At 37.2% G+C, this 25,327-nt stretch overlaps 2 protein-coding genes across 2 annotated transcripts in view; both read right to left on the reverse strand.

Moving 5' to 3' along the window:
- Positions 1–1,945: 1,945 nt before the first annotated feature.
- LOC132097830 (cryptochrome-1-like) lies at positions 1,946–15,936 on the reverse strand. Its single transcript, XM_059503778.1, has 14 exons — positions 15,755–15,936; positions 12,933–13,105; positions 8,634–8,742; positions 8,320–8,462; positions 7,709–7,893; positions 7,212–7,300; positions 6,727–6,867; positions 6,193–6,504; positions 5,321–5,472; positions 2,907–3,109; positions 2,690–2,764; positions 2,435–2,551; positions 2,246–2,341; positions 1,946–2,151 (listed from the first exon to the last, which is right to left on the reverse strand). The coding sequence occupies exons 2-14, from the start codon at positions 13,088–13,090 to the stop codon at positions 1,961–1,963; spliced, it is 1,971 nt and encodes a 656-aa protein (XP_059359761.1). The 5' UTR covers positions 13,091–13,105; positions 15,755–15,936; the 3' UTR covers positions 1,946–1,960.
- Positions 15,937–17,929: 1,993 nt separating this feature from the next.
- Positions 17,930–25,327, reverse strand: part of LOC132098278 (collagen alpha-1(II) chain-like) — a 17,744-nt gene continuing 10,346 nt past the window's right edge. Inside the window, exons 27-42 of the mRNA XM_059504441.1 lie at positions 24,674–24,781; positions 24,355–24,408; positions 24,168–24,221; positions 23,883–24,044; positions 23,653–23,760; positions 23,262–23,369; positions 23,033–23,086; positions 22,509–22,616; positions 22,323–22,376; positions 21,892–21,999; positions 21,742–21,795; positions 21,529–21,636; positions 21,141–21,429; positions 20,848–21,035; positions 20,190–20,432; positions 17,930–19,435 (exon numbers count right to left, since the gene is read on the reverse strand). Of these exons, the coding sequence (XP_059360424.1) occupies positions 19,289–19,435; positions 20,190–20,432; positions 20,848–21,035; positions 21,141–21,429; positions 21,529–21,636; positions 21,742–21,795; positions 21,892–21,999; positions 22,323–22,376; positions 22,509–22,616; positions 23,033–23,086; positions 23,262–23,369; positions 23,653–23,760; positions 23,883–24,044; positions 24,168–24,221; positions 24,355–24,408; positions 24,674–24,781 (1,947 nt within the window). The 3' untranslated portion in view covers positions 17,930–19,288. The remainder of the gene's footprint in view (positions 19,436–20,189; positions 20,433–20,847; positions 21,036–21,140; positions 21,430–21,528; positions 21,637–21,741; positions 21,796–21,891; positions 22,000–22,322; positions 22,377–22,508; positions 22,617–23,032; positions 23,087–23,261; positions 23,370–23,652; positions 23,761–23,882; positions 24,045–24,167; positions 24,222–24,354; positions 24,409–24,673; positions 24,782–25,327) is intronic.

Raw genomic sequence — 25,327 nt, forward strand, 5'->3', positions numbered from 1 at the left:
TATATATATATATATATATATATATATATATATTGCGCTGTATAATCTAGTCAGACACATGCAACAACAAAAACAAAAAGACTCGGAAAACCATCCAGTTTCAATCAGATTTACTTTTACAACTGTTTACAGACTGGAAGGACAAGATTTAGACTAGACGTCACATTTATTTCACAGAAAGGAAATAAAAGCAAAATTCAAACAAATGAACAACTCAAATGGGGAGAAAACAGAAATGGTTCGCTTCTTCCGCTGTGATAAAAACAAACTATAATAGCACAGAGATCAGTCAAAAAGCACTGAGGTTTCTACAATTGTCATATCAAAACATTCACATTAGAACTGAATGCTTCTCCTGGTCAAAAGCAGATGTCATGGAGTCAAAGCAGATCCAGCTATACAAACACAAATTCAGACCCAATAGCTTTAATCCAGTTCAGTGAGAGGTTGCCAGATCACCATGATAAACAACTATACATGAACTCAAGGGCCCATATCTTTATACATGGTCTAGTTATGCACAATATTCGTCATTAGAGCATCTGTGTTTGTGATACTGTAAACGTTGTCGTGGATTTGTCAGAAGTCTGAGAATTTTTTTAAAGAATTCGATTTTTCTTCATACAGCACACACACACACACACACACACACACACAAACACACACACAAACTGATCATTTAATTTAACAAAGAGGCCTATATTTGAACTTCAGAATTAGAATTTTATTTATATATATATTCTTGACAATATGGTAGAAAACCAACAGCTAAATTATATGATATTTGGTCAGTAGGGGGCATTTGGTATAAAGCATTTGTGGCCAAATACAGAGACTAAATATTTTTTTTTTTAGAATCCTAATTATCACAATGAGAAATAAAAAATAAATAAAATAAAAAATAAAAAGTGATCATTAGTCAGTTTTGCATGTTTTTGTAAAGATTTGATACTAAGATTAGTACTGTCAGATGATGCTTTTGCTTTACCTGAACATGCAAAAACAGATGAATTCATTTAAAATATTTAAGAATAAAAAAGTCTTAAGAAGTCTTAAGGGTCAGAGATACAACAGGGTGTCCTTCCTAAAGATCCATAAAGCTTTATTTCATAGATGTACTGTAGTGATCAATGTTGAGCTAGGAAAATGTTCTTTTCCAGTGTCATTTCCTGGTTTTGGCAGAGTTAGGTTGGCGTTATTTTTATCAGTGTTTAAGGCCTGACCATGAAGATCAGCTGTCTGTGTGTGTCTGCCAAGCATGACAAAGAAGAAGATACTGTAGCTAATCTACAGATGCATTTAATGGGCCATTGTAGCCCATTTAAAAACATTCAAGAACCGCATTCCACCACAGCTCTGTCCCTGATCAAATTTACAAATGGGTTGTAAAAAATGTGATAGTTGTAGTTTGTGGTTCCAACCTATGGATGGTGCTGGTGCCAACCAAACTGTAAAATCCTCACAAAATCCTAGCTGCAATGAGTGTACAGTGAAGCTCAGCTTGAACATGCTTGGTAAAAGCTGATAAATATATCCCACCTAGTATGGTTCACTTGACAGTAAATAAAACCCTAACCTGTGCAAAGATGGGCAAAAGAGAAAGTTAGGGGTTTACCAAGGAAAAATCTTTTGATGGTTGTTTTGCCTTTCAATGGATGTGAAATCATTCACTTCTTTTTAAAGCACCTGAATTTCATTAAATGATAAATTAATTCTGTTAATATTAATCTCAATTGAACATGTAAGAAAAAGGAAAAAGAGATGGGGGAAAATATTTTTATTCTAAAAATAAAATAAATGCCCAAACATGACTTGTTTATAGGAAACCAGATTTAAAGTCAGTCCCCTTCAGACTGCGTCTTGTTTTGTTGTACGATGATATGTCCAGCTAACTCTTCTAGAAAAAGAACAGGAAAATATCTGTCTTAAATACAATGTATGATGTCTTAACATTTATATATCAAGGACTGAAGTGAGTTATATTTACCATACTCGACTGATTCCTGCTGGGAACATGAACCGATGTGACCGCTGCAATTTGCCGTTGTAACTTGTGAGAGGTGGAGAGGGTGTCATCTTCACCGTCAAGATCTCGTTCCGACTCTCGCTCCCTCTTACCTGTCACACTTCCTCCTGAGTGCAGCAGGTGTCCTGCTGAACACCACACAGAATGTTGTAAATAGGAATACATAAACTGTATGATACTCATGTAACATGCAGTACACACATTTTCCATGTCTGTTACCTGAATGTTGTGGACCTGCCATGTCATGTGAGACATTACATTTGTAAAGTCGACTGCTGTGCCCTGGGTCGGGAAAACAAGCAAGTGGGAAAAAAACTGCATGAGAAAACAGATCTTATGCTGCTAATTTTGCAATGAATTATTTACACCAGTAAATCTATTAGTCTATTAAAGTGTGAAAGGTGACACCTAATTGCTGCTGCTGTTGTTGCTGAATTCCACTTGGTCCCTGATTTTCTTCCCTGTCAAAGTTCAGCAGAATACTTCCACTTCTGTTACCACTGGAAGTACCTGACACAGCTGCTGCTTTTGGGATGTAAAAAAGTCAATTTATTAGCCTGAAATCATAAGTAAAAGAAAAGAAAACGCTGATTGGCTTAAAGTAAAAGAAGTAGCAATTTCTTTGTCTGCATCTCAAATGAAGAGGAAAACAATAATATTCACTTGGTATATTGGTCCCGGACTGCTGTTCCCCTGGGGAGTACGCGTTGGGTGTGAATGGTACAGAGGCCAGAAGTCCTGGTTAAATAGAATGTAAAATTATCTTCTACTGCTACAATGTACCATTTAAGCATCTGCTAGAACTTCTAGCATTATAACTAACTTCCTGTAAGGCTTGTTTAGATAAATGGTTTCTTGCTAATAGAAGTGAAATTCTTGCCAAGTCCTCTGTATCGTGAAAGCTGCTGGTAGATCTGCTTCATCCTCTCGATGTTGAGGCGGCTCGCTTCAGCGTGGTTCACCATGGGTTTGGGGTAGTGGACACCGATGATGCACTTGGCAGCGGCCTGCACAGAGTCTGGGGCATTCCATGGGTCGTAGATATATTTGGCAGGGAAACCTCTGAGAATAGGTAAATATCGTCTGAAAAAACAAAGAGAGATTAAATGAAATTTTATTAATAAGATTCGGGAGGAGCGCGTCAGATACTTAGCCTAATCAACACAGGTGGACCATAATCAAGTAATCAATCCCATAGTATAAATATCGCTGACTTCCCTCTATCCATTGACGGTTTATCAGCATCCCTCCTCCACCCCATCTCCTCACTTTGAGTTCACTTTATAAATAGACGGGGAAGGGGGGGTACTCTAGGTTCGGGCCATTCCCGAACTCGGAGCCCTTCCCCAGACAGCACGCCAAATACGCATACCTTACCTAAGCTAATTATATGTAAGCGTGAACTAGTGAAACCACAGTCTCATCATAAACATGAGGAAGGTTATGCGAGATGGTTACTGGGTTCCCATGTTTTAACAAGCATGTACAAAAAGAATGACAAGGTTTCTCAGTTGACAACAAGCATCTTGTATAACTGATTAATTTACAGGGATCTCAAAATGGTATTTTTGTAATATCATAGTTGTGAATGTAGAGATATGAGCCAATTCATGCTACAAATGAAACGGTCAGCACACCACCATACAGTAACGACAACAAAATAACAAATGGAAAAGAACTAAAAAAATTCAAGCTCTACTGAAATCAGGACTTGTGTCTCTCCTCCGGGTCCCAGGGACAGAAAAAGCCACCTAACAGAGCGTGGGGACGGAGGGCTGCAGGCTCGCAGACAGGGGGACACGGTTTAAACAGGAAAACAGGTCCCGCCTGTGCTGAGACACTACGGAGATTCCTACCACAACACGCATTAGAAAGCAGAGGCAGTGACCAGGCCCTCCCAATCCCTCCAGATCCAATGACACAGCACCCTCCCACAACCCCATCCCACCAGGTTCAACAATCGAAACTCAGGGCTGAGTGAGAGGTTCAGGTTCGCTCCCTGCCCCTCGCACTGCCGCTGATCGCTTTAGAGACAACAGTGATCCCAAGCCAAGGCAGAGAAACCTGCTAGCCGCCAAAGGAGAAACGCTGCATACTGTCCTCCGCTGCTGGGTGGCCCCCTCATTTTGCCAAAAGAGACCAGAACCCTTTTGCCAGGAACAGTCACATCCTGCCTGAACAAGCGAACGGCCAGAAACATGTTACATGTACAGAAGCAGATCTGAGAAATTACTAGGTGACCTAAGAACCGTGAGTGACTTTGTTGGGACAGGGTTACGCTGAAGGCCAGGACTCCCGTTCTCTTGCACAGGCAGGGCTGCATTCAATGCCTAGAGGACTGCTTAACATTTCAAAAAGAGTCTGATAAGGAGGAGTTGTCCAGAGCTAGACTGAAGTCAACGGCTCTGGCTTTGGGCCCCACCTCCCATCATGCTCTCTGGGGAATGCAATGTGGATGTCTATGCATTGAAAACAGGCTAGGCTTTGTATGCATTTCCCTACCAAGCGGTTAAAATCCCTTTTGATGAAATGAGATGGTACCGAGTTATAAAACAGGCTACTGCATTTCCCGCTGATAAAGCATCAAGCTTCAACCACATTCGCAGCTAACAGGTTTCCAAGTGCTTTGGCTAAGAATGGCTTTCGTCTTAAAAGCAATCAACCACAATTCACAAAGGGGAAAGGGAAAGCTGAACTTTTCACCCAATCCATGAGACGACCACACAAACACAAAAACATACAAGCTTTGGACTAACATGCATATGAGCTATGGCAAATACGATGACAGCAATGTTTACAAGCAGAAATCTGTTTCTTGAAGGGGCCTATAATGAAGACAATGTGTTGGGAAAGTACCAAAATCCTTGAACACCAAATTCGGAAACTGATGGAAAACTTAGACACTACCTGGGACAGGCTTGCTTTCTTGACTATTTCATGTTGGAATTCATATCTGGACCTCAACTGATACGTTTCTGCATCTCAGTCATATATAAAAAAACATGCTGCCATTTTGTGCAATTAAAGTTATGCATATGACCCCCCAACTGTCTAAAATCTTGACATAAATTTATGAATTACACTTCCAAACGACCAAAATTGTTGACATGCCTATTTTGACATGCATATTTTTTATTTAGTTTCTTAAAAAAAAAAAAGAAGTTTCCTCATTCTATTAAACTGTCCTTCTGTGTTATTGATCTTTAACACATTCTAGCTTTTAAACAACAGCCTTTTACTGAAAGCAGGATATTCAGCCTGGAGTTGGTGTGCATTTTTAGGAATGTTACCAACCTAATGAAATCGCCGTTAGGGTCGGTGCGCCTGCCGAAACCCACTGGACAGTAGCAATGAAAGAACTGTTGAAAGAAAGAGCTACAGGAGAGCCACATCCAGCTGCCTGCATTTACACTCCAGTCAGCATCCAATAGGAGCTCCTCGAACACCTGTCAATTATAACTACCATTATTCTCCAGCCAATCAGAGATGGTGGTTATTAAGCAGTCATTTAGTACTATTAAAAACAGACCTTTACACTACAGCTTTAAAGTAGGGGTCAGTCCGTGTTTTTTTTCATGACATGGAAATACAATTCATCTACAACCACGGCTGATGAAAAGTAGGTCACTCTATTGTCATTACTGTGTGACCTAAACAAGGTCTCAAACCCATCAAGCTTATTTTTATACTCCTTTATAACAGAGGACAGCAACCTTTCTGAAATTGAGTGCCATTTTTAAATTCACCCTTCAAAAATTAATACACAATCCTAACTAAACATGCTCTTCATGTATTCAGAGTATTATTGAGAACAAAAAGCAGACCACACTGCATCACAGCCATGAGCACAACTGATACGGTGTAACTCAACTGACCCACGCAAAGCAGCCCACTCAAAGTGCAGCAAAGATCAACCTGTTTTGACTCAAAATGGTGTGACTGCATCTAGTATCACTGGAATGGGTTGCATATGTAAAAATATCCGCCCTGTGCTATTCAGTTAATAAAAGAGGTTGTAAGAAGTACTTTGTCATTCAGATTGACAACATTCATAATATTATACATATATACCTTATTTTTTTTCAAATGATCATCCACAGGCTCCCTGAAACCCATTGATTTATCAAATAATTAAATAATAATAATCCCATGTGTAAGAGATGCACCTTCATGCCCTCTTCCCAACTGATCCACAGGTCTCCACGAGTGAGAAAACAAGCAACAGCATGACGGGCCAGGTGGTGGATCCAGCCCTCCTGCCTCAGCTGGGTCATAATGGCATCAATCCATGGAAAACCTGTCTTAGCTTCAGCCCATTTGGCCAAAGCCTCTGGGTTCTTGTCCCAGGGAATGCGCACACAGATCGGGTTGCCTTCCATCTTATCAAAACGGGAGTTGGTGGTGGCAGCAGTGTAGAAAAATTCCCTCCACAGAAGTTGACCATACAGGGAGAGCGGAGGAGTGCTGTTTTTCTTTACCTGCAGGGAGAATTTCACACAAATCTAGATATTATTATTTGTTTACACTTATTAAAACAGACTTGAATTCCCAGCGAAAAAAGCCTAACGGTAGAATTATACAATATGCAATATATACCATTACTGTCCAACACTAATACTAATAAAACCTTATTAAAAAGTGAAACAATGCAAGTATACTAGGTTTATACACAGATGGATAGTGTAGAGTCATGTCTGTACCTTCCTATAGAGGTCTGTGAGTTTGAAATAGAAAAGGCGGCAAGAGAGGCATCCGAAACGGAGGTATGGACTCAGGCCAGTCGGACTGGCTAGCAAAGAGTTGGCATTCATTCTGGGTCTTTCAAAATTTGCAACCCAAGCCTAAAAAACATTTGGGAGGGAAAATATGAAGTTTGGTCTTCTATTAACAAGCAAATGATGCAGTACAAGTTGGACAAACAGTTAAAAAAAATCTGCTTTTAATTTTCACTTTCAATCTGTCCTTTTATTTCTTATAGTTCTTTTAAAGACTGATATACATTAAATTATTGTATCTGCATAAAGTCCACCCATTCATCAATAAATGCAAAACTGGGCCAATAACTGCACAGTACAGTAAAAAAAATCAAGGTTGTTATATTTGTTTTAGCTGTAAAACACCACCAGGCATATGGCTGAGGGTAATCCGAGTTTGAGAACTGTTCTGCATCTATACATGATCACACCTTTCGCTCCAGATGCCTTTCAATCCTTGTTAATGCTTCTGTTTCACCTCCTGGCCAGACAGCAGAAGATAGTCCCTCGATGTCAAATCCTGAGTCAAGATAATGTAGGTTAAAAAAAATGCTAACCTTACATAACTTGGGTTCTTTAATTGCAGTTTAATAAACTCATGCAATTGTGTTAGGTCCCAGGCAATAGATACAGTGTGATGTTATCATTCAGGTCAAGTCTACTTAATTTTAACAGTGTCATTTACTCACCCTCACATTGTTCGAAACCTGTATGGGTTTCTTCAGCCAAACACAAAAGAAGATACTTTGAAGAATGTTGGTAACCAACTTCAACAGTATGGCAAAAAATATTATGGAAGTCAATAGCTACCAGCAACTGATTAGTTACCAACATTCTTTAACATTTTCTTTTGTGTTTAAATTCGTACAGAATACGATATATATATATATATATAAATAAACCTCAAATAAAGCTTAATTCAGCTCACCAAGTTCTTCTAGCGATGGCACACCATATTTGTCTCCATGGTCTTCAGAGACAGGTGTGACACAGCAGCCCATAATAGTGTTGGAGAGGGTTTCCGCTGGCATCTCAGGTGGATCTATTTGGCTGATCAGTGTCTGGAACCGTTTGTAAGTGAGGGGAGGCTGACCACCATTTAGTTCAGCGATCCTGAAATTATGTGGAGGGTAAAGTGTCAGTGTCTTCCTGTTTGACTCCATCTTTCACACATGTACAGTTTCACAAGCTTTAAAACTCTTATTTAATAAAGGAGACCATTTCTAGATGCTCTTTTGAGAACTTAGTGTAAAGACAAAACAAAGCTTATAGTGCAGCTGACATTAGATATTAAACAGGTGGAGATCATTAAAGCTGAGGGGTGTCATTTTTAAACAAATATCAAACATGCTTTCTGAAGTCTCCTCAAATGTCGTTCAGTTGGACAAAAGTTATTGTGTCAGGCTAGTAGGATGCTAGAGTGTTCATACTTTTTAGGGAAATCAACCTATAAATTGATTACTTAAAGTTGCACATTAAGCAGGTGTAGGAAACAGTATTTAAAATGGAACTTTTTAATGGAAGGAAATTAGCTCTTACTTATCAAGGTTGTATAGGGTGTGTGAGATCTTGACTATGACTTCAACCCCAGCCTCCATCGCAAGCTTTTTAATAGCTGCATCCCTCTCCTTCCCAAATGGCTCTGAGTCATACTCAAAGGTCAACCTGGATATTTTCCATTCCTGCAGGAAACGATCACAAACACTAGATAGTTTCTCAAAACTGCAGATGCAGTGGATTAAACTAAACTGGAATGTGTGGCTTTCAGAAAGACATGAAATTAGACAAATCATTGAAATTCTTTAGTGCATGATACCATATTGATAGAGATATTTTAAACTGAATAATTCTACCTTGAAAAGGCGTGGAAAAACATTGGCTGGTTGTCCTCGGATGACAAAAAGGCGGGAATTTAGTTTTCTTAGATTGGAATCAAGATCATCAAGGCATTGCAGGAGAAATCTGTCAGGAATAAATTAAAGATTTAACATTAAGTGTTCATGATATAGTTCTACAATAAAACTGGTAAGGTAAAGTCTAAACATTTAGATATATAAAAAATTTTATAAAACCAAATTGAGCAGAAGAGGTTAATTTGAGCTTTATCAAATGTTACTGACCAATCCTGAAATAGGAACTATTGCCATCCATCACTTTATCAGAAAACTTATCAGAAAAGTCTTGGATAGGTATTTTTGTATTTTCTTTCCACCATAAAGTCACATCCACATCAAATGGACTGATTCTAATAGGAGTCAAACATATCGATAAGCACATTTGTTTATAAATATTTTGTCTACATGGTTTCAGATTCCAAAATAGAGTGTTTAGAGAGTTTAGAGACAGATGGTACTGGGATGTCCTGATTTGACTTGTCCAGGTACATGGCCTGAAATGTTTGAGAACTACTGATCTAAAGCAAAGCCCTGAGGCTTTACCTGTTCTTCAAGCTGTCCCTCAAACCTACAGATGCTCCAAGTTTCCATTCACAAATCTATTCATTCATGACCCGTTTAAAACATTAGAAGCTTAACTGTTACTTCCTCTCTACACATCTGCCTTACACCCTGAAGGGACATTTAGTACTACAGCCTTAACCGAGAAACACTGCTGCATGAATAATAAGCACAGGACACTTGTTGCATTTGAATACAGAGGTCGTCAGATCATATGTTTTCACATAAATTATAAAAAAAAAAAAAAAAGTCAAAAGTGGTGTTTAGTTAAAGTGTAATAAGAAATTTGAATTTTATCTTTATTTTATAGATAAAATAAAGATAAAATTCACAAACAAGTGATGTTTTAACTTTAACGGTGCAAAGTCTTTTTAGAATACTTTCCCAATCCACTGGCACAGTAGGCTTCCTGTACAGAACATTTTGTTCTTTCATTATGAGGTAAAATGTATTTATCTGAAAGGCCCGTCTGACCTTCTACCTGTGTCTGTTATATGGTCCTAGAGTCCTGACTGAGCCCAAAGTCAGACTGTCTGCAACCAAAACCCTGATTACAGACCAGACAGGGACAAAGCTCCCTATGCTCCAGATACTGGCTGACCATAATTGTACAAACTCCACCAGCCCACAAATATACAAACAAACACACTGACACCTCCATTCATGAAATCCAAAAGAATGAGACAGAACACAAAAACGAATAGCTATTGGGGAAACTCAAACCTAATTTCCAGAGCTCTGCCCTGTCATACATTATTCCTTATGTAAGTGGCCTGGCCTAGATTTGAAGTGCGCATGGTCTCCACTGCTGGAGGGCATAAAATTAGCCCAGTGACCTCTTTTCAACCATAACAACACTCTCAGCACCTAGACTGAGAAAAAAAAGCACACACATCATTGTATTCCCTTCCCCCAGGATCGCGTGAAAACAGCCATGAGTCAATAAAAGGCTCAGTCTTTTAAATCAATTTCTGGCCATGACTAGTGAAAAACTATCCATCCAGCTTCTAGGAAACCAAGATATCAGTCATGTTATCAGTTACTACACAAAATAGGTAACTAACTACGTACATGTGCCTCATCTTTTTAATGTAGATAAAGTGCTGAAGTTCAACAAAAGCAAAAATAAAAAAGGGTCTGTTTCACACATTCTGCAGTGTGTAAATAAGAGAGTAACATTCCTTTTCCATGGTCATGGGTTTAATTACTAGATTAATTACAACATGGACTGATTAAATGTATAAGTTCACTTTGGATACAACTGAAAAGTCAAGGTTGGATTTATTTGATCAAAAATACAGTAAAAACAGAAATAATGGATTTAAATAACTGTTTTCTATTTTAATATATTTAAAATGCAATTAATTTTTGCGAATTTTCAGCAGTCATTACTTTAGTCTTCAGTGTCACATAACCTTCAGAATCAAAAACCATTCTAATATGCTGATATGGTGCTCAGGTAATATTTCTTATTATTATCAGTGAAGAAAGGATGTGCTGCTAACATTTTTGTTGAAAACAACACTTTTTCAGGATTATTTATTTAATAGAACGATGCAATAGACAGCATTTACTTGGTAGAGAAATAATTATAAATGTCTTATTTTTATAAACTTATTTTTAAAATCTTAAATTATAAACTGTCACTTTTGGTCAATGTAATCTGTCCTTCCTTGCTAATAGTAAGTAATAATTTCTTACTGAATAATCTATGAACAGTAGTGTAGAAGTAACAGAGCTGCTGCTTTACACTGAAAATAATTTTATCAAATGTAATATATGCTATAATATGACAAACTGTAATACTGTATATGTGATATAAACACTGATATTGAATAACGAGATAAGATAGACAGATGCGTTTTGGTCGATCGGATCAGAAGTTGACAATGCTAAATACTGGTATAAACAGGGTATGAAACATTTTGAGCCTGTCCAGACAAAATCCAGAAGAACTGTGGCAATGTCTCCAAGATGCTTCAAGACACCTACCTGCAAAGCTACAGTACTGTTATAAGTAAAGTAAAATGAGGATGCTGTCAAAAAAAACAATAAATCAATAAATGTACAATAACATTTGTTGTTTTTTTACTAGTGTTCTAATCATTTTGGCCACAACTGTATATAGATTGTAATAGTTCAATATTCCCCCCATATAGGGAGGGGCCATGTAAATTGAATGTTCGAATGGCAAAAATAGACAATGCTGCTTCAGTAATGCTTCTGCTGCATGTGCAGTATAAATACTATAATGGGAACAAAAAACTATTTTGTCTGCCACTTACAGTACATGTAACAGACACAAGACGTGTAACCTCCTGGCCATTCCAGTTTCACATCTCAAGGCAACATTAATTGACTTATATTAGTGTTATGTGAATGTGATCCATCCCAGAGCATGTTAACATGAACCAGTAACAACTACCGTTGTTATCATTAATTCAATCAGTGTTCAATTCTATCTGTGTCAATGCATATCAGTTTATTGGGTGACTGGTAATTGTCTACTGCATGACATCAAGCATATGTTTGACATGATGCACTGACATGAGGTAACATGTTTCTCTTAAGGATGTAATGATGTAGTGTACTATGTATGATAGCAGTGAAGAACAGCAGTTTTCTAATTTACACCATTATTTTTTAAGGCGATTTAGAGCAGACAACACAGCCTGCAATCTCCTTGCATTAAAGTACCTAAACTTGGTGCTCAACAGGTGTTTTAAGAAAGACTTGCAGAGGCCATCTGAACACTGCAGCTGATAATGACAAATCCAGTCTCAGGTGCTTCATCTTTTAATCTGGTGAATTAGCTCACTCCATTCAGGCAGATCACACTATATGCATCCAGTAGGAGGAGAGCTGAATGACAAGCTCGGTGACCAGACTGTCTGATTGTCTTGTAAAACCAAAGCATCTGCTGGTTGGCGACTTACTTTCCTCTTGACTGACTTTTATGGCAGTGGATTGATCTGCACACATGACATGTGATCAGATTACCTCATGTGTGGGTATTCACTGGTTTAAAATAGAAACGCATAGACATATCTGACTGCTCAGTGCTCACATCCCTTTGTAATAAAATTTGTAAATCTTTTTAGTGAAAGCAACAGAACTCAAAAGGAGCGTTTCTTAATTTTAATCTCTGTGTAATTCAGCCGTTCTCTACTGGTTTTGCTACAGGACCCCAAATTTACATTAGGCATCAAATTGTCCACATTACCAAGAACTTCATAAACCCAGCATTTTTCTTTGTATTGCAGTATTGCACAACAATAGGGATAATTTTCATCGGAACTGAACATACACAAATCTAAAAATGCAGATTTTTTTTCAATAGCAAGGACTCAGTATCAGTTTCTGACCCTCATTCATCAAAAGTAAACAACATAAAGTGACATAAGATGGAAGATCAGTTGTATATATTGTTATTGTTATACATGTCAAGGCTACTCAGCATTTTCAAGTTGCATAACATATTCACACATTTGAGCATGTAATAAATACATGACTGTGTTTGTACCATTTAGTGGTCCTATGAAAAAATATGCATAAAGGCACTTCATATGATGGCTTAATGGCAAATTTTGTTCATATCAGAGACTTCAATGAGTACATCACTCATCTGTGGATTAACAGAGATGAAATATGGGATGAAATTATGCTTTCTTATATTTCTAAAACATCTGCACCCACCTCCACCTGTTGACCCCAAGGTTGGAGGACCCAGCGAACCAGGGATCCAGAAAGTAGACACATCGAACAGTGTCTGCCCCACGTACTGCCTCCTGAAGTGCAGGGTTGTCATGGAGACGGAGGCCCTTCCGGAACCAGTGGATGGAATTTGGGGCCATGTTCACTGAGTCACCCTTCAAAAAAAACAAAAAAACTATGTTATTCAGGAAAAATACATTCATTCTATGGTTCTATGATTAATTGAGGATCTCATTAGAAGCAGTTGGCAAACATGTAAAAATAAATTGAACTTTTGGTAAAATAAAACACTCATTAACCATTGTGAAAAGTGGCCTTATAAGACATTTTTGGCATTAAGGCAGTAAAAATGGGTTGTCATTTTTAAATTTTGTTCAGAGACCATTTGGTATAGATTATAGTCTTTTTTTGTACTCTTTCTCCTTCACGACAGAGGAATCCTCCAAATCTGGACTTGAAACCGTTCTATCTGAGCAGTCATTCTGTGACATTCAATTCTTGGCTTTTCCTCAGACTGACTCAGGATGTGTGATGTGTGCAGTGGACTGAATTCCCTCATATATTTCAGTGCCTTACTGTCTCTTGTGAAGGATATGACTCTCATAGAAGTCAATTATGGACATGCTTTCAAACCCTGCTCGAAAACAACCATCATACACACGTGTAAAGAGAAATTATCTCAAGGAGGCAGCGGATTTATCTACTGTATGCAAGGTTAAGCTTCTGTCTCTGGGGCAACTTATCGGTTGTCTATGCCCTGGGAATTACAGTAGGCCACCTCTACATGGGATTGATGCAGCAACTTGTACTGGTAGCCCATCTGCTACAACTGTCCTGCATGTGCACAAAATTATTAAAGGTGGCCAACTCGACACTATTTTTCTCAAAAAGTTTAGCCAACAAACCAACGTGAATAATATCTGGAAGTAAAGACTCTCATACTTATGTGTCAAGTTATGTGTCAAATAAAAACAACAACTATAAAAACTATACAGTACATGGTTTTCATCTATTACAGTAAACTGTACTTCCCATGCAATATCAGTTTATCACCCATTTCCTAAAAAGTGTGTCCTATACACCAGTCATTATTAGACTGTCACAGCAGGATTTGTTTAAGGCAAGACAATAAAAGAAAAACCATTGTTTTTTCATGCATTTTTCTATTTTATTTTTATTTTTTTGGGCTATTTTTGCTTCAATAACATTAGTGGATAGAAAAAGAAAATCCAAAATACACATTTAAATATTTATTACAACTGTATCTATTTATTATGTCTGTAGATTTCAAATACAATGGATATTAGCCCATTTAAAAAAATTCTCAAAATTATTTTTTTCTTATGCACTGGCCCAGAAATCTCCACTTCTTTTTGGAGTAGGGTTTGTTTTTGTATATTCTCAGGATTTATCGAACATTTTGTAACTAATAAAATGTTTTTGTTTTTTTCCTGGCTGATCTGTTCGCATTTTTGCAGTTGAATAGATCTGTATGGAAGGCATTTTCTGCCAAATTTAAATAAATAAATGAAATGATTAAAATTAAAACCAGATTAACGATTTCATTACAGAAAACTGTACGCAAAATATGTGACAAAATTGAGAATGAAATTAAATGATTTCATTTTCACGGTGACATACCTGTCAAATTGAAAAATAAAATGCAATTGGTGATTTCACATTTCATTTTCAATACAGTCTCGAGGCAAGACTGCCAATATTAAAATGAAAAGCCAAACGTGAAAAAGAAACTACACATAGTTTTTACAAAGCTCTTTATTAACGCTCACGCAATAATAGTGACACAGTTCAAATTTAAATGTAAATTTTACTTTACATTTTAATTCCTCTTTTATTTCACTGTTTTCATTTTCGTTTTCATTTTCAAAGACAACCTGCATGCAAATTATATGTTAATTTTAATCATTTCATTTATTTATTTAAATTTGGCAGAAAATGCCTTCCATAGATCTGATACAAATGTATGCGAATTATAAATTAGATAACGAAGCATATGAATATTTAAACAAAATATTTCAGAAAACCTATAATACAATCATGTTGTGATTTACTTGTCTTAAGTATCTATTAGTTAAAATATATACCCCATTCACCGGTGGTATCTTGTCTAAAAAAACATTTTTAAATACAATATTACCCGACGGTGTACTACAAATCTGACCTACCTGTTTAACGTGATCTACTAGTAGCATACTGATAACTGACACACCATAGATATGGCAGAAATAAGGTAGAAGAAATAAGGATGCATTACCAAATGAAAAGCTGAGAGTCCTGAGACCTTGGTTTCATACCAGAAGTAACCTGCTCTGCGAGAGCGGCATTGTTTGTCGGAGATGGCAACAGTAACTAAGGAGGGCGGGTCTTTGCGAACGATCAAGAGACCACAAAGACTGGTAACTTACATATGTATTATCAATAAAAAAAACAAATACATTATAGAAAAAAAATCGTTGGTTTTACTTTAAAAAACATTTTACAGTAGTGCGCATCAGCGGTCCACATCATCCTGGAGCAGAAAGTAGGTCAATCCCAAGTAGGTGAAACTGGCGACACATTGCACTTAGACTTAATGTAACGCTATTACATTCAGGGTCTCCACTAACGTTACGTTCTTTTAAACTAAAATTAGATATTCAAAAGAACAACATAGAGAAATACAAAGAAAACTTTAGACAGATAAACAAACGTGGGAAATAAGGTCACCGCACGTTGTGTAACGCGTTTTTACAAGGTAATAAAAAAGCCTACAGGAACAAAAATACTCAATTTAAACGTATTACCTTTAACCGTTATGTCAATCCCGAGGACAGGATCATCTCTTCCCACGATATAGCGAGATTCTCACAGCTGAGAAACTATGCTATTCCCCAAATCGGTCCACAGACGGTCAAACTGACTTCATGAGACGCTCGTGCGCCGCCGCGCCCGCTCCGTGGCTGAGCGACGCTCTCAGTGTGGATTTCGTAGTGAGCGCATTGGCGCTTCTGATTGGTCGAGACGAGATCACGAGGTACGCGGAAGAATGTAAGGTAACCCTGCATCAGTTCAGTTTTCTTTAGCTTATAAATAACAAAAGTAATTTTTTACAAATGCCTCACATGTAATGGATAAATAATATATATCTCATTAAATGTTAAAACTCTTTGGTTTTGTTGACAAATAAAATAAAATATTTAATTTGATCTCTTACATGCTCTTTAGACTTTAAAACTATTTTTAAGATTCACAGTGATTATGATAATGATTTCAGTGAGAATGTTGCTTGAAATGTGATAAGTTCTAGTGACTGACACGCTGATTGTTAAGACAACTGCATCTTCAAAATACATATATATTTATGTGTTGTGAATGGCCACACAAGGAGTCTGGAGACACAGTTTCTGGCTATTCCTCTAATCTGCCAATCATTTAGCTTTTTGGAAAACAGACCAAAGCATAAATTGTGTCTAAAGTCAAACCTTAAACAGTTATCCTGCCAATTAACTGTTCAGTGCTTCTTTCAGAATGTAAGTTAAATAAATAATAATAAATAAAATGTACATTCATATATATATATATATATTCATATATATATATATATATATATATATATATATATATATATATATATATATATAAAATATATATATATATAATCACTTTTACGGACTTTTAAATTAAATGTTCCCTCCTGGTGGAATGACCTGCCCAACTCAATCCGAGCAGTTGAGTCCATAGCCATCTTCAAGAATCAGCTTAAAACCCATATACCATCTTTATTTGACCCTCTAACTTTAGCACTTAATATTCTAATTATATTCTTTAAAAAATGTTTATACAATTATACAAATTTTTATATATAAGACTTTTAACACTAGCTTGCTCTATTCTTTTTCTGTTCTATCTGTTTTCTTTTTATTTATTATATTATTTAAAAGCCCTTTCTACGTGCACTTGCTACGTGTTTAAGCTAACTGAGACTTGTTATAGCACTTATGTTTCATTACTCTTTTTGTTGTTTTTGATTGCTTCCATTATCCTCAAGTCGCTTTGGATAAAAGTGTCTGCAAAAAAAAGACTAAATGTAAATATATATATATATATATATATATATATATATATATATATATATATATATATATATATATATATATATATATATATATATATATATATACACACATATATAATCAACTAATCACATAGGTGTGATGAAGATGACTTGCTGAAGTTCAAACCGAACATTAGAATGGGAAAGAAATGGGATTTAAGTGACTTTAAATGTGGAATAGTGGCGTGACCATCTTCTGATGGCTACTTCCAGCTGGATAATGCACAATGTCACAAAGCTCAAATCATCTCAGACTGGTCTCTTGAACATGACAATGAGTTCACTTTACTCAAATGGCCTTTCACTGTCACCAGATCTCAATCCAATAGAGCAGCTTTGGGATGTGGTGGAACGGAAGATTCGTATCATGTATGTGCAGCTGACAAATCTGCAGCAACTGCTTGATGCTATCATGTCAGTATGAATCTCTGAGGATTGTTTGAGGATGTTTCCAACACCTTGTTGAATCTATGCTATGAAGTATTAAGGCAGTTCTAAAGGCCAACCTGGTATTACCAAGGTGTACCTAATAAAGTGGCCAGTGAGTTTGTGTGTGTGTGTGTGTGTCTATATATATATATATATATATGTATATATTTATACCTTCCAATTCCAAATGTCTGTAGTTATCATGTTTGGAGCTCTTTTTATTCGGTTTTATTTTAAGAAGGATATTTGAAGGCCAAGCTTTTTTATCTTATAACCTGTAGGCCTACTTTTATAATAAAAAAAAATTATATAGAAAATTCACAATCATACAGTACACAAACATACATACACACAAGCAGTGTACTAGTGCACTTTCATCCACCTATGCCAAATCCAGACATTTATCATGTGCTCATGATTAAAAACACAATTAAAATTTGACTTCATAATTCCTCGTTTTTTCCTTTATTTTCAATTTACATTAATTAAAATCATAACAAAACCAGAACCAAAATGAGAGAACTAAAAAAAAAAAAAAAACAAGATCATAATAATATTAATTATAACAAAAATATACACACCCTCACACACACACACATCCTGTTCAGCGATACGGCGATCCTTTGGAAGCAAAATTTCGGCATTTCCAAAAGAATCTCTCTGTCTTTTGATCATCCTGCATAGTTCTGCATACTCTGAGCAGGCTGTGTGTGTTGAATGAGGCTAGTTAGGGAGTGGAATGGTCTGGTTATTGTGGGAAATACTGACTGATAGATCAATACTAATAGCACCTTCTGAAGATGGATCGAGCCATGCAGGGGGGACTTCCTGATGCTTCTCGAACCCCAAGCTGCTTTCGTTCAGATCCAGATTTTTACTTTTTCCTGCGTGAGGTAGCTTTTCTTGAAAAATTAAGATCATGCAAATAAACAAAAAATAGAAATGGTTTCCAAATTTATTAGATTTTTTTCTTTTTCTGCTGTTATGTTAAGGGACCAAAACTTCCTAGTTTGGGCAGTCATGGTAAAAAAAAAAAAAAAAAAAAAAAGATTTACACAAAAAAAAAAAAAAAAGAAATGGAACTGCACTTTCCCCAAAATATTGTTGGTGTGTATAGGCACAAGCTCACACACACAAACACATATAATTGTGAAAATATATAGATCTGGCTGCTTCAGTACAGACTGAATCAAGATTTTTTGTTACTATACACAGTAAATATGAACTTATTCCCTCCTCAGGTTTAACATTTCACAAAATCTTGCATAATGTGATGTTTTCTTCTGAGTCACAGTCAAGAGGCAGAGGGAAGGGTGAAGTGGGACTGGGCATGGCCAGTTCTTTAGTGGGAGGGACTACTGTGGTATCCAGCCATGATGCTATACAGCATCACCCAACCTCCAACCCTTGCAGGATGTGATGACATCAAGCCATGTTTCTGTCTTTCTTTGAATCTCTGAATCTTTTGGTTGCACTCGCTCGTTCTGTCCCCCTCTTGGCTCCCGACAGGAGGAGGTGCTGTACTGAGGGCTTCTGGGAAACATGGCTGGATTTCAGAGGGAGAGACTATTTGGGGCAATCCCATTTAGCGCTGGTTTTCCTGCACACTAAACGTGGACAAGCACGACTTTTTGTGTTTTAGAGAAAAAAAAAACTTTCGTCAATTTTCAGATTTCTTTTCTTTTCTTCCATATTTCGTTTACTTGGAGAGTGTATTGCATCCTCACAGTTATTGCTCATCATTGGTATTTTTCCATGTCTTATATCATAATCCACATATGTTTTATTTATTTTTTTACAAGAAGCAGACTGCACCAACGTCCACTCCAAACTCCTGATCTGCTCCTCCGACGTCCATGGGAGCAATGTCCACAATGGGCAGCCTGGATGTCTTCTGAGTTTTGTACTCAATCACAGTCTTGCCCCACTGACCTGTGTGCTTCTGTAAGACAGCGAAAAAGCCATGTAAGTGGATATGTATATATAGAAAAATTATATATATATATATATATATATATATATATATATATATATATATATATATATATATTCTTCTGCATATATATGTTACATATTTTATACGTTTATTTGGGGTCAGTAAGATTTTTAATGTTTTTAAAAGAAGTCTCTTAATGCTCATCAAGGCTGCAGTTATTTAATAAAAACACAGTAAAATAATGGGAAATATTATTCCAAATGTAATTTATAGCAAAGCTGAATTTTCAGCAGTCATTAATACAGACTTAAGTGTCACATGATCCTTCGGAAATCATTCTAATATGCAGATTTTGGTGCTCAAGAAACATTATCTTATTATCAAAGTTGACATTAGTTAACATATTAGAAACCATACTATTTTTAATAATCATTTTTTATTATTGACTTATCGATAAATAATAATAATAAAAAAAAAACAGCAATTATTTTAAAAAAAATAAATGTTTTATAAAATTATGAACGTATTTACTGTCACTTTTGATCATTTTGATGTATCCTTGCTGAATTAAAATATTTATTTTATAAAAAAAATAAATAATGATTGACCCCAAACTTTTGAATGGTAGTGTATATAAATGTAATTTATTTTAGTAAAATGTACCAAAAAAAATTCAATTATTTTCAATTCATTTTCAGTTCATTAAATTTTATAACTATAGCAAGTATGTTCAAAAATTATATTTTATTGTGTGACTCACCTTGCAGCCATCCTCAAGTACTCCATATGTAAAGCGGCTGTTGCCCTCTGCTCTGATCTCCACATCATTGGAGCCCTGCAGCAGAACGGCCTTCTTCAGGTTGCCTGTGGCTTGGTCCATGTAAGCAACGCTGTTCTTGCAGTGGTAGGTGATGGTCTGAGTGGCCTCAGTAGACAGCAGTCTCAGGAAGTTCAGCTGGATGGTGGTAGTACTAGGAGTCTGGCTGCTATCAGCATAGCTGAACTGTTAAATAAAGAGAAAATGTCTTTTAATATCCTTAAAATAGGGTCATTAATATTACTGAAAGAAAACAGAGCTGATTAAATGTAAGACAAGACAATGACACAAGGGGAAGGAGAGAGTTTTTCAGCACAGCTCCTTGTCCTCTGCTGGTTTACGATTGGACATCACAAATATTTTCAGCACCATGGCCCAATAGAAATTCAGAACCATGAACAGCTCCCTAAACCAACTGTGGGAATTTACAGGCACTCTGGCTGGGAATAAAACAGCTGTTCGTAATCCCTTCCAGATGGACCTTTTATGGTACTGTCAACTTTTCAAAATGTTTTTATGATTTGCTTTGAGGTTTGTTGTGCTTGTGGTAATTTTACTGAATTTTAAAGAGCAAATCCCCAAAATGTAAGATTATACTCACGTGGAATCCACCGTTCATGCTCTCTCCAAACCACACGTGCTTCTGCGCCTTGCTCTTGCTGCTCCACCAGTTCTTGCGTGGGATTTTGGCAGTGCTGGGCTTCACACAAGTCTCTCCGGTCTCCATGTTGCAGAAAACTTTGATGGCATCAGCAGCGCTACCAAGGTTAGGATCCACCCAGTAGTCACCTGTGGATTGAGACCAAACATGTTTAAGTGAGTAATAGCGAGTATCATACACAAGTGTACTTGAATGAGGAGTTTCTAATGTTCGATTGTCTCTGAATCTCTCACCGCTCTTCCATTCAGGGTGGCAGAGTTTCAGGTCTCGGCATGAGCGTGCAGGGTTCTTGCGGGAGCCATCTGGGCTGCGGATGTCCTCGATCTGGCTGTTGATTGATTTCAGTGTGGCGTCCACCTCCACATCATGTTGTCTAAGAGAGCTGGAGGCCTCGTCGGCACGCATGTAACGCAGAGGATCAGGTCCCTTCTCGGTCTGAGCTAACCCAGCGAAGGCAGACATGTCAATGCCAGGGCCAGGAGGACCAGGAGGGCCAGGGGGTCCAGGATTACCAGGTGGACCCTAATGAGAGTAGATTGGAAGACAAAATTAATCAGAAAGGTTCTTTTCATGTCCATAGACCTGATGTCAGTGAATATGTCAGGTTTAATGTGCACTCACACTTGGGCCAGACTCTCCAGAGCGTCCACGAGGTCCAGGTGGTCCAATAGGTCCAGGCTGACCATTAGAACCATCCTTACCAGCCGGTCCAACAGGTCCTGAAGGTCCCTATTGCAAGTAATATGAGTTCAACAAAACATTAGAAATCAATCTTAGCATTAAAGGAAGTTTCTAAATTGTATATTGTCTCAATTTAACTAGAACCACACTCACTTTAGCGCCACTTGGTCCAGCAGGTCCAGCAGCACCCTGGTCTCCAGGAGCACCCTTTTTTGAGGAGACACAACAGAAATGTAAGCATATCTAATATCTTAACAGTACAGTAATTTTTTATAAAAACTAAGACTTGTAAAAGAGACTCACAGGAGGTCCAGGCAGACCCTGCAGACCGGTGAATCCTCTGTGTCCCTTCAGACCTCTTTCTCCAGCTTCTCCTGCCTCACCCTTATCACCACGAGGTCCTTGGGGTCCCTGATATAGAGAAATGGAAAAATTCCATCAACCTGTGAGCAGCTATAAAGTAAAGTAAAGTACAGTGAAGCCACAAAAATTACCTGATTTCGCTTTTTTTTTTTACTTAAAAATATATCAAAAAAATTAACCAGTTAAGTAAGGAGTTACCACTTCAAGGGACCTCTCGGAAGTCGTCTGGTAAATTCACTGGATTTTCTTCATAGCCATATATTGTATGTGTAATATATTTTGACACTGGCTACCCTGGCTAAGAGTTTTAAAGGCTGATGTGTGTTTTCAGTGTTCGGTTTTGTTCCACACACTTTATAAAATGTACTTACCACCATGCCTCTAGCTCCAGCGGGTCCAGGGGGTCCAGCAGGTCCTTGTGGGCCCTTTAGAAAGGAAAGAAGATGGTACATAATTCATATTCGTAGATGAAGTACATTGGAGTCATGCATTTTAGTATGCAGAAGATATCATCTTTATACTGTTGAAAATGAGATTTCTGAAGTTGATGAACTTACATTCTCTCCTCTGTCTCCCTGTTTGCCAATTGGACCAACGGAACCAGGAGCACCAGGTGCACCAGGAGCTCCAGGAGCACCGATTGGGCCAGTGTTACCACGCTCACCCTAGAAAAGAACAAGTAAAACACATTCTATATAACAGCTGGTTGGAAATTCATCTGTGCATGGACTAACCAACATTTTAGCCCAAAATTTTAAACAGAGAAATTACGTCAAACAAATAAGAAATATTTAACATGACCTAATTATGTAAGTCATTCGGAAATTCCTGATTTTTTTTTTTTTGTAAAATGATGTTGATAATACAAAATAATTAAAACAGAAGTCATTTCAAAATAGTTATCCAAAAGTAATTTCACTAGAGGTCTCAGACTTTGGGACCTTAAGTTTATGTGACAAATAGTAATATATTGTTTACTAGTATGGAATTAAGATCGTCTGGTTAAGCTGGACTGTTTTTTTTTTTTTATTTACAAAGACCAGAGGTCAACAAAAGGATATATAGTTAGTTACTTCCTTACCTTAACACCAGCGGCACCATCTCTACCAGGTGGACCATCAGATCCAGGATTACCCTGAGGACAAACAGAATGGACGAGTGAGATCTGGACTCGATATGGTTGTATAATACATATAGGAAGAAAATGTTGAAAGAAATGAAGAAAAAGTGTTCACTGACTTCAGATCTGTATCTTTGTGAGTTAGATATTTGCAGTCTCATTTTTTTTTATGCATGTATGTGATCTTTACCTCACGTCCAGTCTCTCCAGCAGGTCCAGTCAATCCAGGAGGTCCAACAGGGCCAGGGGGTCCACGGTCACCAGAAGAGCCAGAAGCTCCCTGTTTGCCAGGCTCACCCTGTGGTACAAATCATTTTCAGCAGAAAGTTAGTGTCAGATCAGAGACACTCCATCAGTATCAGATTTTCTGAGCAAAAGATATCCTTGCGTAATAATATAAAATTAATTTTAAGAAAAAATATTTAGATATATGTGAAATAAAAAATGTTTTGATATTGATCCCTTTCTTCATAAAACACAAAAATTGATGCTATATTTTAACGTGAATTTAAACAGTGTTTGAATGAAGACAGAGATGTTTTTATATAGAAATGATGTTGCTGGGGGGTTCGTTTGCTTACAGAGGGTCCTGGAAGTCCTGGGAAGCCTCTTTCACCACGCTGACCAGGCAAACCAACAATACCACGCTGACCAGCAAGACCAGCAGGGCCAGAGGGACCATCAGCACCCTACACAGAAAATATTGAGAGAAGAAATGTTAAGAATACAATAAAGAAACAATAAACCTGTACAGAATACACATGCCCCTTCAGTGCTAAAGTTATTATTTATTAATAAATCTGAGCCTTACAGGAGGGCCATCCTCTCCAGGCTCTCCCTTCTCTCCAGAAGCACCAGGAGGTCCACGCAGTCCAGCATCTCCTGCTCTGCCTGGGGGACCGGCATCACCACGAACTCCCTTAGGACCATCTTTACCAGAGGCACCTGGAGGGCCAGGAGGACCAGGGTTACCCTGGGAAAGAATAATAATTAAAAAAAGTTTCAGATTAGGATAAATTTATGATAATACAGTCAATCAGTTTGAGTAAAATATGGAGGAACTGCAGAGATGTGTCTGTGATATCGAGGGGCTTACATTGGGGCCAGGTGATCCAACTCTTCCTGCAGCTCCTGGGAAACCAGTGGCACCCTACAAATGGGAAATATATTATTATTAAGAAACAATAACAGTAAAATATAATTACTGTCATAGTAACTGGTAAATACATAAAAATTAATTGAAAATGATTACTTATGACTAATTAAATAATTAAGTAACTCACAGGAGCTCCTTGGGCTCCACGTGCTCCCTTAGGTCCTGTAACACCAGTTGGGCCCTGAAATCAAGCAGTGAACACAGATGAGCCAAATGTAATCATTTAATTCATGCAGATACAGGACAAAGTTGATGCATGCTGCTAAACTCTTAATTTATGTAGACAATAGCAAAGACTTTAAAGATGTCAAGTGGCAATAAGCAAAAATAAGTAAATAAGCTAAATAAGCTTTCTAAAAACTGCCTATTTTAACCACATATCAGTGTAAAACTGAAATTCACAAAATGCATTAAATATCAATAGCAAGTGAGGCAGACACACTTACCACTGGGCCGGGTGATCCTGATGGTCCTTGGGGTCCATGAGATCCAGCTTCACCTTTCTGTCCTGACTCACCCTGCTCTCCTTTAATTCCAGGCTGGCCATCAGCACCCTAAAGAGTGACAATGACGAAAAGTTGTAATCAGAGGTTACTTATGAGTAAATGCGTCACCATGATTTCAAGTTTAATACTAAAGACACTCCCTAAACTATTATTTCACAACATCCTTTTTACATTGAAGCAACAGAGAATTGTAAAAAAAAATTAAGGTCTAACTATAGAGTACTGCGTTATGTGTCATATCTACAAGGTTTCAAATATATGTGAAAATGATTAGATTAATTGACACAATGTTTTGATAATAATTTTATTGACGCTCTTTAAAATGCCAAAATCCAGAGATATTTCACTTACAAAAATATTCCATTTGAAAAATTAATACCTAATGTATAATGGTGGTAGTGCACATATTTGTATTGTAGAATACCCCTTCACATTCACAATATTATCGACTGGTTGTTTTTTACTGCTTTAAGTTCAGTTTAGTCTGAGCCATTATAGCAATGTTGCCTTAGTGAAAGACATTTTTATTTTTGAGTCAGCAAAGATCTTTTATAATGTTATCGTTGCAGTAAAATGGAGGCTTTTTGTAACTGT

Source organism: Carassius carassius, chromosome 21 (genome assembly GCF_963082965.1).
Source record: "Carassius carassius chromosome 21, fCarCar2.1, whole genome shotgun sequence".
Lineage (NCBI taxonomy): Eukaryota > Metazoa > Chordata > Actinopteri > Cypriniformes > Cyprinidae > Carassius > Carassius carassius.

Bases quoted from the DNA above. Each gene is read 5' to 3' on its own strand.
- LOC132097830 (XM_059503778.1), bottom strand. From the start codon at position 13,090: ATGGCCCCAAATTCCATCCACTGGTTCCGGAAGGGCCTCCGTCTCCAT. The intron at 8,743-12,932 runs GTGGGTGCAGAT...TATTCCTGACAG, and splicing joins CTTGGGGTCAACAGGTGGAG to ATTTCTCCTGCAATGCCTTG. The intron at 8,463-8,633 runs GTAGAATTATTC...CGTTTCCTGCAG, and splicing joins TTTTTCCACGCCTTTTCAAG to GAATGGAAAATATCCAGGTT.